The sequence below is a fragment of the Ranitomeya variabilis genome, chromosome 2 (genome assembly GCF_051348905.1).
Source record: "Ranitomeya variabilis isolate aRanVar5 chromosome 2, aRanVar5.hap1, whole genome shotgun sequence".
NCBI classification, from domain to species: domain Eukaryota; kingdom Metazoa; phylum Chordata; class Amphibia; order Anura; family Dendrobatidae; genus Ranitomeya; species Ranitomeya variabilis.
This window is the reverse complement of record NC_135233.1, coordinates 85549873-85569044: the sequence shown is the minus strand read 5'-3', so window position 1 is coordinate 85569044 and position 19172 is coordinate 85549873. Positions and strand designations below refer to the sequence as shown.

Sequence of the window (19172 nt, the reverse complement as noted above, 5' to 3'; positions counted from 1 at the left end):
AGCGCTATCCCATTAACGCAATGGGAACCTAGCCTAACACTTGCATCCCTTATTGGTTGGATTAGTTTTCATGTTTTTTTGCAGATATTGTCACTTAGCTAGCATTCTCCCATACTAGTTATTTCTCAGATTATTACTATATTGTCCCCGTATGTACTGGGATTGTTGAGATGCTGTGTATACTATATATATATATATATATATATATATATATATATATATATATATATATATATATATATATATATTATTATTATTATATTCTGTGTATATATATATATATATATATATATATATATACAGTATATATATAAATGTTATTTATTGGCCCATATGCAACATTTCGGTCCAAGATTTGGACCTTTCTCTTTTTCTTTTTCTATATATATATATACACTTTTTTTTTTCTTCAAATTTTGCATGTAAAAAATATTGAGGTAAGGAATTATCTTTCTAATAATGTCCAGTCTACTGTAATGTTATATACTGTAGTGAATTCTAATGTCATGTCCATGTTTGTCCATAGGGAGAAGACAGAGATGATCAGATCCTATATCCAGGAAGTTGTGCAATACATTAAAAGGGTACGGTATCTGCCTTGATTGCTTTTATATGGAAGATTCATGTCCCACTCAGTGATAAATATGTGGTTACTGATCCAATGCAGATAGACACAATGTTTTTCAGTTTTAATTACGACAGCTACATTTCAGCCGGATAATTACTCTAATACATCAGGTAGTGGTAAAGTAATAGAGGTTGCTGGAGAAAAATAATGGAATAAAAATCTAATATAAGACAATAAGGAGGAAATGTGTCTGGAGAAACCTAAGGGTGAAATATTTTTCTTGTTCAATATTAAGATATAAAGACAATGTAAATGGATTTCATTTCATTTTCTATTGATTTATTCTCAAGCTAAAAGGAAGCTAGAGTATGTAATCACATCTATCTATCTCATATCTATATATCTATCTATCTATCTACTGTATCTATCTATCTATCTATCTATCTCATATCTATCTATCTATTATCTATCTATCTATCTATCTATCTATCTATCTATCTATCTATCTATCTCATATCTATCTATCTCATATCTATCTATCTATCTATCTATCTATCTATCTATCTATCTCATATATATCTATCTATCTATCTCATATCTATCTATCTATCTATCTATCTATCTATCTATCTATCTATCTATCTATCTATCTCATATCTATCTATCTATCTATCTAAGAAAGGTAACTGGAGGAAGCACACCAAAAATTAATGCAAAAAGTGTTTTTTTGTTTTTTTTCAAACAAACTTTATTGTAATTTTAAACTTAAATGGGAGATGGAAAAAATGAGGATAAGAGATAAGAAGGAAAAGGGGAGGGAAAAATTAGTGGGAGGGTAGGAAAGAAAAGGGAAAAAAAGGAGTGAGAAGACACTTGTGAAATACAAAAACAAGTAATCACATTTACAGTAAATTACCACATAATCGCATACTAACGTACCGTAAATAAAACTTCCGAACGAACGAATCTCCGAAAAACAAAACAATCATTCAAATTGCGATGCATTAAGGGAAGACCTCTGTCCAACGGGACCACTTATCAGAAAAAAAATTTAAACTATCATTAGCAATGGAGAACTTTTGTTCATATGTTTTATGAAGAGCAATATGTTCCACTATTTCTTGGACGGAAGGAGGTGTAGGGTTCTTCCAATTGTATGCAATAGCATTTTTTGTTACCAGTAAAATATGAATAATAATAGCCCTAAAAGAAAAATGTAGAAAATTTAAACCAACAGAAAGCAATGCCATCTGAGGGGGCAAAAAGTGTTTTTTAATGGCCGACTGTGGTGACGTTTCGCATCAGAAATGTGAACCTTTCTCAAACTTGTGCTGTTTCCAGTTGCTTTTCTTTTCTGGATCATTTGGTTTTTGCCAGTGAGGCTTTGCACCCTTGTTCTCGTGCTGTTCTAGTTTTTCCATGTATCTATGTATCTATTTAAAAATAGAAAAAGCAGCCAGCATTCCAGTATTTACCAAAAAAAGTGAACTTTATTTAGCTCATGTGTCATGGTGACAGTTCGGTTGCAGTGAACCTTTTTTCAAGAAAAAAAGGTTCACTGCAACCAAACATCGCGATGCCATATGGGCTAAATAAAGTCCACCTATTTTTGGTAAATACTGGAATGCTGGCTGCTTTTCTATTTTTATATATTTTTCAAAAAAAGTGGATGTTTTGCATGGGAGGCCTTGCACTGATCATTTATTCAGTCATAGTGTACTGTTACAATTGATCTTTATCTATCTATCTAGCTCACATACAGGGGCTTCTCTCAAAATCAGAATATCATCAAATAGTTAATTTATTTCAGTTCTTCAATACTAAAAGTGAAACTCATATATTATACTAGATGGTGGCCCGATTCTAACGCATCGGGTATTCTAGTATATGTATGCTCACGTAGTATATTGCCCAGCCACGTAGTATATTGCCCAGTGACGTAGTATATTGCCCAGTGACGTAGTATACAGCCCAGCCACGTAGTATATTGTCCAGTGAAGTAGTATATTGCCCAGTGAAGTAGTATATTGCCCAGTGACGTAGTATATTGCCCAGTGACGTAGTATATTGCCCAGTGACGTAGTATACAGCAGAGCCACATAGTATATTGTCCAGTGACGTAGTTATTGCCCAGTGACGTAGTATATGGCCCAGTGACGTAGTATACAGCAGAGCCACGTAGTATATTGTCCATTGACGTAATATATTGCCCAGTGACGTGGCCCAGCGACATAGTATATTGCCCAGTGACGTGGCCCAGCGACATAGTATATTGCCCAGTGACGTGGCCCAGCGACGTAGTATACAGCACAGAGCCACTTAGTATATTGCCCAGTGACATAGTATATTATGTCTATGTACAATTGAATGGGGCCATTCATAGTGATTCCATCTAGCAGTAATTATTACATCTTTGGGTGCTGCTTTAGTGAATCCTATACGCCGGTGCGTTCTTGTGGTGGCCTTTGGATGCTACGGATCACTTGGGGCCCCAGTGGTCTCCGGCTCCCTTTGGCCCCCATTGGACGTCGCCGGCGCTATGGTGTTCATGAAATTTCGCAACTATTTAGCGTTGTGGTTTCCACGGAGTTACGTTCTTTTCCTGACGCTGCTGCGTTTTGATTGCCATGTTACAGCGTTTTATTTTTGACGTTTCTGCGTCATGTTTTCCACGGTACTGCGTAATCACTTTGATAGCCACGCCCCTATACTTCCGGTATATGCGGTCACTGTTTCTTTCTTTCCTGTTGCCGTACGGACTATTTTGGTCGTTGCACCCGCTCATTTCCGGTCCGGGAGCTTTTTAAACCCATGTGCACTCACTGTCTTTGCCCCCTGATGAAGGTGTGATCGCCGAAACGCGCGTTGGGGTGGAAGCGTGCCTCCAGTACTACAGTCCTCTGTGCGGTGGGTACCTTGCTTTAATAATATCTACTATGTTTGTTTGATAGGCTATGGGACTTCAATTAGGTTAGCACTATAGCGGTTCTTGTATTTACCTATCTTATATGTGAACTGTTGTTATTTGGCTTGGTATTCCTGACTGCAGTAGGATCAAATTATTATTTTTGTTTATTTAGTTTTTTACTATTTGTTTCCTATTTTTGCTTATTTTTTCTATTCTGATAATGTATAAGCCTGTAGGACTGTTATTCCTGGTGGCACCCTTCCTGTTAACTCTATAACAGAGGTTTTTGTGCTGTTACTACCTTCCCTCCTTTCACCTGGTTTTAATATTGTGGTATGCTATTAATAAAGTTTATAGTATTTCTATTTATTGTGTGTGACCATTTGTCATCTTTTTTCTTTCCGCGTTATGTGCTTATCGTGATGATAGGTCTTGTTGGTCCTTTTTCACCTATGGTACAGATTTTTGTCAAATTATGAGTTACCATGGTGTTTAGTCATATAAGTTGTTATTCAGCAGAGCCACATAGTATATTGTCCAGTGACGTAGTTATTGCCCAGTGACGTAGTATATGGCCCAGTGACGTAGTATACAGCAGAGCCACGTAGTATATTGTCCAGTGACGTAATATATTGCCCAGTGACGTGGCCCAGCGACATAGTATATTGCCCAGTGACGTGGCCCAGCGACATAGTATATTGCCCAGTGACGTGGCCCAGCGACGTAGTATACAGCACAGAGCCACTTAGTATATTGCCCAGTGACATAGTATATTGCCCTGCGACGTAGTATATAACCCAGCCATGTAGTAGATTGCCCAGCCACGTGACAGGTTAAAAAATAAAAAATAAACATACTCACCTTCCGATCCGAAGTCCCCTTGTAGTGCGTACATACTCACCATACTTGTAGTTCTGTGGCCTGTCCACGGTACAGGCTGCAGCTTCTGGTCCCTGGGTGTGCTGACGCCGCGGTCACATGACCGTGACGTCATGGCAGGTCCTTCTGCCATGCGGTAAGTGGTACCGGAATCTACCGCTTGCACAGAGCGGTTACCGGAGGGTGGCGAGGAGCGGGCAAGGCATCGGAAGGTGAGTATATAATGATTTTTTATTTTTTTTAACATTAGATCCTTTTACTATTGACGCTGCATAGGCTGCGTCAATAGTAAATCTTGGTCACACAGGGTTAATAGTGGCGGTAACTGAGTGCGTTACCCGTGGCATAACGCGGTCCGTTACCGCCGGCATTAACCCTGTGTGAGCGGAGGGGTGTATGCGGGCGGCGGGCAGTGAGTGCGAGGAGTAGGGAGCGGCCATTTTTTTCCGGACTGTGCGCGTCGCTGATTGGTCGCGGCAGCCATGACAGGCAGCTGCCGAGACCAATCAGCGAACGAATAACGGTGACAGAAGGACAGACGGAAGTACCCCTTAGACAATTATATAGTAGATAGAGTTATTACAAACAGAGTGATCTATTTCAAGTGTTTATTTATGTTAATGTTGATGATTATGGCTTACAGCCAATGAAAACTCAAAAGTCATTATCTCAGTAAATTAGAATACTTTATAACACCAGCTTGAAAAATTATTTTAAAATCTGAAATGTTGGCCTACGGAAATGTATGTTCAGTAAATGCACCGAGTACTTGGTCAGGGCTCCTTTTGCATCAATTACTGCATAAATGCGGCGTGGCATGGAGGCGATCAGCCTGTGTCACTGCTGAGGTGTTATGGAAGCCCAGGTTGCTTTGATAGCAGCCTTCAGCTCATCTGCATTGTTGGGTCTGTTGTCTCTCATCTTCCTCTTGACAATACCCCATAGATTCTTTATGGGGTTAAGGTCAGGCGAGTTTGCTGCCCATCAAGCACAGTGATGCTGTGGTTTATAAACCAGGTATTGGCACTTTTGGCAGTGTGGACAGGTGCCAAGTCCTGCTGGAGAATGAAATTTACATCTCCAAAAACCTTGTCGGCAGAGGGAAGCATGAAGTGCTCCACTCTTCCTCCAGACTCTGGGGCCTTGATTTCAAAATGTAATGCAAAATTTACTTTCATCTGAAAACAACACCTTGGACCACTGAGCAACAGTCCAGTTCTTTTTCTCCTTGGCCCAGGTAAGACGCTTCTGGCTTCTGACGTTGTATATTGGTCATGAGTGACTTGACACAAGGAATGCGACACTTGTAGCCCATGTCCTGGATACGTCTGTGTGTGGTGGCTCTTGAAGCAATGACTCCAGCAGCAGTCCACTCCTTGTGAATTTCCCTCCATTTTTGAATGACCTTTTCTTAACAATCCTTTCAAGGCTGCCGTTGTCCCACTTACGTTTGCACCTTTTTCTACCACACTTTTTCCTTCCACTCAGCTTTCCATTAATATGTTTGGATACAGCACTCGGTGAACAGCCAGCTTATTGAGCAATAACCTTTTGTGGCTTACCCTCCTTGGGGAGTGTGTCAATGACTGCCTTCTGGACATCTGTCAAGTCAGCATGCTTCCCCATGATTGTGGAACCTACTGAACCAGATTAAGGGACCTTTTTAGATCCTTAGAAAGCCTTTGTAGGTGTTTTTTCTTAATTATTCTAATTTACTGAGATAATGACTTTTGTGTTTTCATTGGCTGTAAGCCATAATCATCAACATTAACAGAAGTAAACATGTGAAATAGATCACTCTGTTTGTAATAACTCTATATATGAGTTTCACCTTCTGTATTGAAGAACTGAAATAAATTAACTTTTTGATAATATTCTAATTTAGAAAGAAGCACCTGTATAATGATTATCTACTTGTATCTATTTATTTATCTATCTCATATCCATTTATCTACTTATCTCTCTCCCTTACATCTATTGATCATAAGAATGATGAACGTTCAATTTTGGGGCACTTTCTCCTGTTGGATGGAGGGGTCATTTTGGACGCTATTCCAAGTTCTGCTGTATGGTTCCTTGTTTATTTGTTAGGCTGTTTATCTATTAAAGGGAATGTATCACCTATGAATTTCAATTATTTTTCTGTTTTCTATACATGATTATGAAGGCTGCCAGCTTCCCTGAGTGTTTAGTTATATACTATGGGAGACACGTGGATCAAAGCCACTAGTAGTCAATAGCTGGTCATTGGCTTCTATGGGAGCATTTTCTAAGCATTCTCTGCTAGCTGTGCACAGCTCATTGTGCAGGAAGGTTGAGGAAGTGAGCTGTGTTAATCACCTATCATGAATGATACTGTTAGGTGTTGGGATTCTTCCTCTGCACAGGATAGATCCCAAGCCCTATCTTCCTCTGCAGTCTCTCATTCAGTCCCGACCACAGTGGATGCTGCTCAGCAATGACGTTGGTCTCGTCATCTTGCTCAGACTCGGTCTGTGCGGGTGATTACCACTGCCTCTCCAGGTTAAGCTATGGTAACTAATAATAGACAACAGCGAGCGATCTCTCCTGAGACTAAGTCCAGGATTCGCTCTACTGAGCATGCTCGTGAGGCAACTTCTCATTGGTGGTCGGCCGTCCCATGCTCAGGTCCTGGTCCGGCTTCGGATTGGCCCATGAGCAAGGTCCTGTCTGATTGGCAAAATCTATAAAATGATCTTTGACGAGCCCGTCAGTGCACTAAGATCGTTGATGTTCTGTGAGAGTGTGGAACTTAACGGTAGTGTGGACTTGTTTGAATGTGCACAGGTCAGGCCTAGAACCTTTAGAATTCCGGCACCTCTGGAGAGGAGATTGTGTGGGCTCAGGGCTGGCGTTTAGCCTTTGGAATTCCGGGTTCTCCGGAGAGGAGTTCTGTGTGTGCACGCCTTGTGCTTGAGTCCACTACTGGTTCCCTTGCCTCAGTCAGGTAGCGAACACCTGTGAAGTTAACAGGGTTTGTGTTTAGCGTCTAAACAACTCTGTGGCAGTGTGCTTACAACACAGCTCTGCTGCAGAGTGTCTCTCCGTCGCTGTGTGCGATTGGCACAGCACGTGTTTCAGCACTGAATGGTATCTAATTCAGTGCTGGCAAACTATACGTTCACTGCTTTGTTTCGCCATTGTCCTTACTAGCTGCAGTTTACCATCCCTGCATGGTGGAAACCGTGTGGCGAACTCACTTTATTATTATATTTTATTTAGTGCGTTCCGCCAACCCTAACAGATACATCTTGTGTTATTTAAATGTATGTATTGTAGAGAATTTATCGAGAAAACTTGGATTGACCTACCAGTGCAGTTTTATTTTACTTTCACGCATAGTTATTTCTATTCTTTTATTGATGTTGGATGCGATAGCTTTTTCTTTTCCTACTACTTTTCTTAAATGTAATAATAATATACACAGTTGCCTCCAGGCTCCCTTCTCGAAACTCACATTGCTGTGTAAAGGGTTAATTCCATCTGCACCTTTATCTTTTCCGAATGCCACTGCTTAAATTAGATTTTTTCTTATTGATCATTAATATGAAACAATTCAAGTATAGTATGAGATATTTGTTTTTTTCTATAACATGGCTTGGCTGGGAAATAATGGTACGAACTCTATATGTTTGCCCTTTTAATTGCAGTTATTTTAATTTATTGATGTATTATCATTAAATGTAATGAAACAATATTTCATGCCTTCGTATTGAGCTATATAACACAGATTCTTGTTTCTAGAGCATTAATCTTCATATCGTGCATGCGATCTACTTTCTGTGTTTGGTTTTTCCCCACACAACTAAAAATATTTCAAATTATCTTAAGAAAGTTTGCAAAAACTTTGCCTGAAGATTGAGATCTGTTAAGTTTGCCAAACACCTATGCAGTAAAATAGGTCTCTTTTTCAGTTGAACCCTGACAGCTTTGCCTTCTACTGTCCTGGATCCAGCATGAAAGTACAGATTTACAGGATCTGTCCTGGGCGGTCAGGGCTACGTCCTGACTGTCGCTCTTTCTGTGCGATGTCTTGTCTCCTACCATGGTGTCTTCAATACTTGTTACTGGTTCATTGCTCAGTAGTTCCAGCTCCTCGGGGGAAGGGGCCGGCATCTCTCTGCTCCATACATATTTACATTCATTCACTGTGGTATTCATGGGATTTGAACTCCCAACTTGTAGCATTGGAGGCAGCAACAATAGCTATGAGCCCCATTTACAGGCACAATGTACTGATACATAGAGCTACATATTTATGTACCAGTGCAATTTTATGTGTCTGGGTCCTAGCTTGTAGGGATATTTCCTCAGCTCAGTCCACCAGTCTGTGACTACTTTATAGAGGATAGCAGGTGTCCCTTGCAACAAAGACTAGATCCCTGTAAATGAGTTAATGGGAATCCGTCAGCAGGGTTTTGCTTTGTAATCTGACAGCAGCATGATGTAAGCACAGAGACCCTGATTCCAGTGATGTATAACTTAGGTTACTGGGTGCAGCAGATGTGATAGAATCACATTTTTTTTCTGCTGCAGATCTAGCAGAGCTCAGTTGTTGAGCTTTGTATAACCTGCTCACGCCACTACTTTCTCTGTACATTGTATAGTGACAGAGAGCTGCTAACCAATGCTGGGTGTGCGGACTAGGAGGCACATGGAAGCTTGTCTCTAGTGATAATGTTTCCCTGATAAGAAACTGATTATATTGAAGCAGCAAAACAGACACCAGTAAGTGACACGAATCAGGGTCTCTTCCACTACATTATTTTGCTCTCAGATTATCATAGCTAAAACCTGGTGACAGAATCTCTTCAAAGGGTTAAATCCAGGGACCTGCTGAACAGAGTTGCCAAGGCAAACTCTGGCTGGGAAAGCCCTGTATGAGCTGACAGTTCATTAATACACTAAAACCGAACATAATAGATCCCATTATAAATCAGTGGGATCCATTGGCCACTATAGGTGTCAATCATGCAATGGATCTGGCACCATGTCATATATTTTACAGTTTTGTTGACAATGAGTCCATTGAGTTCAGTGGGCATCACGCTACGCTTTGTAGAAGGGGCTGTCCATTGCAGCACCCGGGCAGCATTACGGAGCTGTGGCAGGTGACTGGTAGGTGAAAATACATTATATTTTTATTTTCCGATCATACTTGGCTTTGTTTAAAAAAAATAAAGTGCTGGATGAATCCTATGAATAACGTAGAACTTAATATCAATTGTTACTAATGATCCACCGATACAGCCATGGCAGGAATTTAAGAGAAATATTGACCCCAAAAAAGTTTGCCATTATGGGTAGAATGACATTGATTAACCAATTTTATGAGCAATGTATACAGTATCAACAATTCAGTCTCCTCAGATGTATATATGTGGCATGAAGAGATCAATATCAGATAGTCACTGAACCGGCCAAAGCTTCAAAGATAGCACTTCCCTCCTACTGCGAGTCGTTACCGTGTGTCACATTAGCATGTTTTAATGATAAAATTTGATCAGTGGAGAACATACTTGAAGCCAATTTTTATTTCTTAGCATTTTAATTACCTAAAATCATTCTAATACATATTTGCATAGACCGCCTGGAAATGTTTCCTCACAACTTGGCTGTAATTTAAAGCATATCACCAAATAAATCCAGGGAGCTCGGCTAATAAGGAAGCTTGAAAGCAAAGGCAATGGGGGGGTGAAATCTACTAGTAGAGGCCAGCGGTGATCAAGAAAGGTGCCATATTGCATACCAGCTCTGCAGCCTCTAATGGTGTAGTTGTAGTTGTAGTTGTGGCGTACTTTGCCTTTATTCAATTTGTTTTTGTGTTGTTCCAACATATAAAGGAAATAAACATGTGTATAACAAAACGTGTAGTTGCAGTTATTTTCTGGGAGAATTACTTCATTTTCTGGTACAATGTCAAGGGTGCCAACACTTTTGGCCATGACTGCAGATAGATATCCTTTACATGTACTATTGTACAGAATATTTTTCAAATTATCTTTTTCCTAAAAGGAAATGATCCTGCTAGTGCTGTCCAGAAGCGGCAGTTCCCTTTAAGTCAAGAGCCCACCCTTTAGTGAAATTTGTAATATGCTATTAGCCGAGCTAGATACCAATCTATGGATAGCTGTTTCATGGTACTAACCCCTCATCAGTGCAGATCAGGGTTTGACTTACTGATTGAAATGTGATTAAAGGGATCCTGTCAGCAGGATTGTGCACAGTAATCTGCACACAGTGTCAGGTTGGCACCATTATACTGATTACAATGATACCTTGGTTGATGAAATCTGTCTTGTGGTTGTTGTTTAAAGGGAACCTGTCACCCCCAAAATCGTATATGAGGTAAGCCCACGGGCATCAGGGGCTTATCTACAGCATTCTGTAATGCTGTAGATAAGCCCCTGATGTATCCTGAAAGGTAAGAAAAAGAGGTTAGATTATACTCACCCAGGGGCGGTCCCGGTCCGGTTCGATGGGCGTCACGGTCTGGTCCGGGGCCTCCCGTCTTCTTACAATGACGTCTTCTTCTTGTCTTCACGCTGCGGCTCAGGCGCAGACGAACTTTGTGTGCCCTGTTGAGGGCAGAGAAAAGTACTGCAGTGCGCAGGTGCTGGGAAAGGTCAGAGAGCCCCGGGGCCTGCGCACTACAGTACTTTGCTCCGGAGGCGCCGGACTGGACCGCAACGGGAACGCCCCTGGGTGAGTATAATCTAACCTCTTTTTCTCATCTTTCAGGATACATCGGGGGCTTATCTACAGCATTACAGAATGCTGTAGAGAAGCCCCTGATGACGGTGGGCTTAGCTCATCTTTGATTTTGAGGGTGACAGGTTCCCTTTAATCCTTATTTTCAGTTTTGAGTTATTGCTCCGGGGTGGCCTGTGGGGGGTCTTCATGTGGTAATCATCAGTGACCTGCCCCCTAGTTTACATAATGAATATATTTTTTTTTTAAATCACCTTCTGTGGTTGCGCCTGCACTGCAGCATGATCGCTGTAATGTGTATTTAATTATTTTTTTATGGTATACCTAAATTCTTTAAAAAAAAGTCAGTCTGAAAATGACTCCGGCCGTGCCTGCACAGTAGCAGTTACCAGATTGCCATCTTGAAAAGATTAATAATAATAATAATAATAATAATTTTATTTATATAGCGCCAACATATTCCGCAGCGCTTTACAACTTATAGAGGGGACTTATACAGACAACAGACATTACAGCATAACAGAAATCACAGTTCAAAACAGATACCAGGAGGAAAGAGGGCCCTGCTGCTCGCAAGCTTACAATCTATGAGGAAAAGGGGAGACACGAGAGGTGGATGGTAACAATTGCTTTAGTTATTTGGACCAGCCATAGTGTAAGGCTCGGGTGTTCATGTAAAGCTGCATGAACCAGTTAACTGCCTAAGTATGTAACAGTACAGACACAGAGGCTATTAACTGCATAAAGTGTATGAGAACATGATGGAGGAACGTGATTATGTTGTTGTTTTTTATTAATAGGCCACACAGGGATAATTAGGTTAATGCGTTGAGGCGGTAGGCCAATCTGAACAAATGAGTTTTTAGTGCACGCTTAAAACTGTGGGGATTGGGGATTAATTGTATTAACCTAGGTAGTGCATTCCAAAGAATCGGCGCCGCACGTGTAAAGTCTTGGAGACGGGAGTGGGAGGTTCTGATTATTGAGGATGCTAACCTGAGGTCATTAGCAGAGCGGAGGGCACGGGTAGGTTGGTAGACTGAGACCAGAGAGGAGATGTAGGGTGGTGCTGAGCCATGGAGTGCTTTGTGGATGAGGGTAGTAGTTTTGTACTGGATTCTGGATTGGATGGGTAGCCAGTGTAATGACTGGCACAAGGTAGAGGCATCGGTGTAACGGTTGGCGAGGAATATGATCCTGGCAGCAGCATTCAGGACAGATTGGAGCGGGGAGAGTCTGGTAAAAGGTAGGCCAATTAGTAGAGAGTTACAATAGTCCAGACGAGAATGAATAAGTGAGACAGTAAGAGTTTTTGCAGAGTCGAAAGTAAGAAAAGGGCGAATTCTGGAAATGTTTTTGAGATGCAGATAAGAAGAGCGAGCCAGTGATCGGATGTGGGGGGTGAATGAAAGCTCGGAATCAAGGATGACTCCAAGGCAGCGGGCATGTTGCTTTGGAGTAATGGTGGAACCGCACACAGAGATGGCAATGTCGGGCAAAGGTAGGTTTGTAGAGGGAGAGAACACGAGGAGTTCAGATTGCTTCCTCCAAGATGGCGCCGATGGCACATGTGCAGTAGAATCCTGCTTTCCCCCAAAACGACAGTATATTGTAATATTGTTTTACTACAATGGGGGAAGTGCATTCAATTATTGTAGGCACCTAGATACTCTAGAAAAAAAAACACAATCAGAATTGTCCTCACTGATCTTTCTTACCTGCTACCAGTATTCTGTAGAAAGGAATAGCAATCAATTTTAACACCAATTTAAAAGAAGTTGTAAAGGGTCAAATTTAAGAAGCATTTTGTATGTTAAAATTCATCTAGTAAACCTGGAAAAGTAATCTGTATAACCATAGCTATTCTCAGTTATGCTATAATATTGTATGTAGTGTTGCCCTCAGTGCCAGTCTTCCTGGGAGAATTACCGATGTCTTTTTCCTCCTAATTAAAGTTGACCCCTCTGGTAAGGTTTTTCTCTGCCTCTTCCTCTGGAGCCGCACTGTAGGCGCATGTTCACACAGAGTTATTGATGTGGATTTTGAAGCAGATCCAGCTGTAGGGCTCAGCACCACGACTTGTTAAAATGCGTCTTCTTCATTGTAGATCAGTAGAATAAATTATACAAAAGTTAAAAGTTACAAATGTTTCAGAGTTATTCCTTAATCGTTGCTTTTGTATGATTTATTCTGAATTGATTTACTGATCTACAATAACGAAGATGCATTTTAACCAGGCATGAGTCCTACTGCTGGATCTTATCTCTTCCTACGTTCTTCTGGCCGTGCTCCAAATGTTCCATGCACAGGACGGGCCTGACCTGTAGTATATGGAGATGTACGTGAGCTGACTTTGATCCATATCAAAGAGTATTCAATGAGAATTTGAAGTGATTTTTCATGTGGATTTTGAAGAACATCAACTTCAAAGTCTTTGTAAAAAATGGTGTAAACATACTCTATAAGTTTGTCCTCCTGAATGCAGTGAGCATTTTTTAAGGGGCTAATCTTACTAGAATGAGGACAAACATTCACATTTTTGTCAAGGGATTATCAAGGCACTCTAGGTTTTATATTGCCTCCTACCCTGTGAAGGATCTCTTTTCTCATAGACCACTATAAAATAAGACTGATTCATGCCATATTCCTGCCTTGATACGAGTAGGTCTGATGTTTGCCATGTTGTTATTAGTCAGCCACTGGTTTGTCGTAAAGTTGTGGTGACCATTGGGGTAGTACATGCCACTGGTTTAGCTAATAATGCCAATGTTAAAAATAACTTGACAGGTCTACCATGTCGTCCAACCCACCAGCATTTCTCTATTTTTTTTCAAAAACACCCTGCCTAACAAGCCATTTATAATGTTTGACACATAAACAGATGTTTAAAAGAAAAAGTCGTTTTGCACTCCATTTTTCATATGCTAATTTCCCATGCACCAGTTGATGGGGCTTTTGCTTCCCCAGACTGGTGGTCCCACTCAGCATGTTATCACTCCCCTGTGGGCATGATAACATGGTTTGGAATAGCCAGTGTTGTCGCCGTCTCTCGTGCCTGCCACTTTCCTGCTTACACGTCATTGCTCCTCTGAGGGCGGGTGTACACTTCCCAGCTTCAGAGGAACGTCTGGAAGCAAAGAAGATCTGTTCCCGCAGGTGATCTTCAGCTCCTCTCTGGACATCGGCCGACTTCTTCACTTCCAAACTTGAGCAGCGCGCCTCTGAAGCCAGGAAGCATCCACTTCAGAGGCGTGTAGGTAAAAAAGTCACACACGTGCAAGATCTGTAGAGAGCAGGCCATGACGCCGGCTATTGTAAACCATGTTATCACATCCATAGGGGCTTGATAGCTTGCTGATTAAGGGCTTGTTAGGAAGGGTGTTTAGAAATTAATATACAAATGCTGGTGGGTTGGTGGCCTTCCCTTTAAAAGGAAGTTCCACTGGGTGCTGATTTCTGGAGGTAGGCTACAGAAGAAGCCCTGCTGTATTATTGTGCAGCAGAGAGGCACCTTATGGTGGCACACCGGATGTCATGTCGGACGCTGTTCAGACCAGGTCGTTCGACAGACAGCGGTAATACCACTTTTGACCACTATTTGCTCATTGGCGTCGGCTAGATTTTATCTAGCTGTTCCGGGGTTAATTTACCTGATCCTCGGATTGGAAGCTGGGCCATGCCCATTGCCTTTAAATAGTTCTCCTGATCATTGGGCGTCGCCGATTATAGCTTCTGTCTTGCGTTGTTATCTCGGTCTGGAGTGGAGAACTGGTTGCTGGAGAGTCGTTGCTGGTGGTCTATTTTCCTCTGTTTACTCCTTCCTATATTTGTATTTATTTTGCCCTGCACATTTATAGTGTATTCCTGAGTGACTGCGGCGTGGTGTATATTTTCCTTTATCCTTGTCTGTGCTAACTGTGGGTATTGGAATATTACCTCTTCACTGGGTGGTGGGCGGAGGTTTCAGCCTAGGGTTGAAACAGGAGACAGGGTGAAGTTCGAGGCCTGGACATGCACACCATCAGTGTAAACTCCAGGTAGAGGGTCAGTCAGGATTTCCCTAGTCTGATGGAAACTGCAGGGGCCCGGGTTATTAGCTCTCGCTCACCTAGTCTCCCCGTGACACCGGGTTCCTGCTTTTCAGTATGTAGCTGCAGGGTCTCCATGTTCATCTGTACCACTTCATTCACATGCCCCTGCCTGCCATATGCATGCATTTAATCCATGTTCTAGTGCTGGATTTGTAATTGAGGACCTGTCGGCTATGCTTCTTTATGAGCCGGGTAGAATGTAAACTTTTACTGGTTGCAGTGGGACATGGTCTACACTAGCGGTCTGAGCTAGTTGTGTTATACAAGATTGATTACAAGGAAGATTCCATTATATTAATCAAATACATTGATTTTCTGGTGGAATCTTCTGTTCAGCCAACGGAAGGAAGTAGATTATACTGACACTACCATTATTCAGCTGCGGTATTACATGTCCTTACACTAGTGAAAAAAGGAAATAAATTAAATAAAGGAGACATTTGTAGATATGGTAGATAGGTACATTTTAATAGGAAATTTCTGACTGAGGAGCTCATAGGCTTGGGGTATACTACTCCCAGACCAGACTAATATATAATGCCATCAATAGGAATAAAATAGTACATTCTTGCACTCTTCTAAAGCCAAAAATCCACTTCAGTCCATTGGAAATTCTTCATAGCTTTAGATTCCCTTGTTGCCCTGTTCTCTCTGAGCTTCAGAACTGGTTGAGTTAAAAATCACAAATTCTGCAAACAGGTGGAGCTGTTATTGGGAACTCTTAGATAGATACGTTTTTTAATCTTGGCTCAATAGATTCTTTTTATCACTGGGGATGGAGTTTATACAGAGACCCTCAGCAATTACAATATCCCTGTGCAAATTAATTATTGCATAGTATGTTTGGTCACTACATTCACTGTCTATGGGAGCATTACCACTCATGTAGACATCATCTGATGATAACTGTCACCTGTCTGGACCTTACTAGTGTCCATTCACATAGCGTACCAAGCTTCATTTTGGAAAATTAAAGCATTGGAAAATAAAATAACAGTTAAAGGCTCTAGCACTTTGCAAATTAGCTTGTTTTGGAGGAACAAGAGAAAAGTAGGGACTCAAAGAAGAAAGAGGAAAAAAAGAAAGATTATTATTATTATTATTATTTATTTATATAGCACCATTAATTCCATGGTGCTGTACATGAGAAAGGGGTTACATACAGGGTTATAAATATTGTTTACAGTAAACACGTTTACAGTGACAGACTGGTACAGAGGGGAGAGAGGACCCTGTCCTTGCGGACTTCCCTTCTTTTTTGGTATATACCCATAGAATGTAAGTAATACACCGAAGGGTAAAATTCCAAATTTTTATTGTTAATATCTATAAAACAGTAACAAGATAGTTTACAATCAAACATATATCAGACAAGGGAGCATAAGAACAGGGCAGAGTGTGCTCAAGGCAATCAGTATAATAATCAAGTTTACATGCAACAGCAAGCTCTGGATGATACAAGGTACGTACTGCACAGTTGTTGCAGCCAATAGCTTAGAATATAATAGTATGAAAAGAGGAACTCTACATAGATATATAGAAGTCACAGTATGACTAATAAGTATTTAAGAAATATATACTAACTATACTAAATAATTGCAAGCAAAAGATAATAGCAGCGTGCAAGGTATTACAGTGACTTAGTTAAAGGCCATATAAAGGCTCATAGGTATAAACCATAAATATTTATTAATATAATATAGTTAGATTAGCCATGCAGAAATATTATACAAAAGCTGGTGAAGCCATATAGATACCTGCTAGTGGAATGATTGCCGAGAGAAGGAAAAACCCCGACGCGCGTTTCGCACAATAGCTTCTTCCTGGGGGTAGTAGTGGTGTAAGGGGTATGGTGCCGGCTTTAAATATGCCGCGTTAATGGCGGCGCTGGCGTCCATCGGTCCCGGGACAGGAAGCGGTAGGTACGGTGTCCCACGTCATCAGGTCTCGCCCAGCTCCGACGCGTCAGAGCAGCGGCGGACAGGATGACGCTGTAGGGACACGTCGCCACGGCAACCCGAACCGGCCAAGGGGCGCAAGCGCACTACGCGGCAAATGAGGAGGCACCGAGGACGAACAGTGAGGGATGTGTGGAAGATAGGAAAATCTGTGAAAAAGAGGGTAAGAAACATATAACTAGACCAGAGGCTGAAACTAGAGTACTATGACCATAAGCCACACTATAAGGATTAATAGTAAAAAACAGGTGATGCCGCAAATAAAGTAGCAGTGATAAGGCCCATATAGGACCAAAGCTATATAGAAGTGATGATAATTAGGCTATGCCCATGATAAGGAACTACAATAGTGATAAGCACTAAACCAGTGTTAAAGTGCATATATGTATATATATAAGTTACATAATATAATAAATACACATATATACACATTACAATAAACATATGAAATAAAAAAACAAAAAAAACTAAAAAAATTTTTTTATTTACAATATATGTAATAAATAGATAAATAAATAAAGGTGAGTTATGAATCTTCTTCTTGGGTGTGAATGAAGCCGGTGTCAACAATGTGGCTGGTGAGAATATAAAAGCAGCAACTGGTCAGTATAATCACATAAATATGAAACTGTAAAATGTAAAAAGAAAAATACATGCATTAGTGAAGGTATTAGAAGTCAAAAATTTTATTAAAGAAAAAACATCCTATAAATTAAAAAGCACAGGGCACACTATAAACATGTAGCCAATTATATATAAGAATAAAATAGATAAAACAAGCACCATAAAACATATATAATTAAAGGAAGGGAGCAAAACTCATTACTTCATTTAGCCCTTTGGGTTGAAGAGAGCCTATCCTTGAGATCCATTTGGTCTCGAGCTGAGCCAATTTGGTTTTGATGTTACCACCCCTAGAATCTTTCAGAATTCTATCAATACCAATTACTCTTAGAGCACTGGGGTCACAATTGTGGGTTAATTTAAAATGGCGTGGTATTGGTTTTAAAAGAGTAACATCATCAACCTCACGGGCTTTAATTATATCGAGGACATGTTCCCGAGTGCGTATTTTGAGTGGTCTGGAGGTCATGCCTATATATATATATATAAGAGGACATGAGCAAGTGGCATGGTACACCACATAATCCGTACCACATGTAATATTATGGGTGATCTGAAACGTCCTGCCCTGTATATCCTTGAATTCTTTAGTTCTGTCCATGTTTTGACAGGCCAGACATTTATTGCAGGGGAAGAAACCCCAGCTCGGTCCTCTAGAGTTGAATATATTGTTCTGGGCAGACTCCCCCTTATATTGGCTATGAACTAATAGGTCTTTCAAGTTTTGAGATCTCCTGTAGGTAATAGACGGATTAGAGGGGATACTTTTTGCCAGTATGGGGTCATTCATAATAATGGGCCAGAATTTTGAGAGCGCTTGTCTCATAGGTTTCCATTTTTCATTGTAGGTGGATATAAATCTCACTGTCATAGGTGTTGTCAATTTATTTTTAGGTTGTAATAATTCCGATCTGGACTTCTTACATGCCTTATACCAACCCCGACGGATTACCCTATCAGAGTATCCTCTCTGTGAAAACCGTTGCGCTAGTTCTAATGATTGTGCTTCAAAGGATGACTCAGCGGAGCAAATTCGTTTGGTTCTCAAAAACTGTCCGTACGGGATGCTATCCTTTAGGGGCCTAGGATGTGATGAAGAGGCATGTAATACCGAGTTGACGGAAGTTTCTTTCCTAAACACCTCAGTATGTAACAGACCATCCTCCCCCTTGAAAATCTTGGTATCCAAAAATTCAATACATGTTTGACTATACTTGCAAGTCAATCTTATGTTCAATGTATTGTCGTTTAAAAGTTGGATAAAGGAGGTTAAGTCTGTTTCGGACCCCTGCCAAATGACGAAAATATCGTCAATGAAACGTACCCATGTACATACTTTTTCAATCAGAGGGATAACATCTGTTAGAAAGATTGTGCGTTCCCATGATCCCATAAACAAATTTGCATATGAG

The 19172-nt window shown here is 40.7% G+C and overlaps 1 protein-coding gene across 1 annotated transcript in view; it reads left to right on the top strand.

Moving 5' to 3' along the window:
* The window catches only part of PLCB1 (phospholipase C beta 1), a 1010585-nt gene that overhangs the window by 935890 nt on the left and 55523 nt on the right, over window positions 1-19172 (top strand). The window contains exon 30 of the mRNA XM_077282634.1: window positions 527-584. Within this exon, the coding sequence (XP_077138749.1) occupies window positions 527-584 (58 nt within the window). The remainder of the gene's footprint in view (window positions 1-526; window positions 585-19172) is intronic.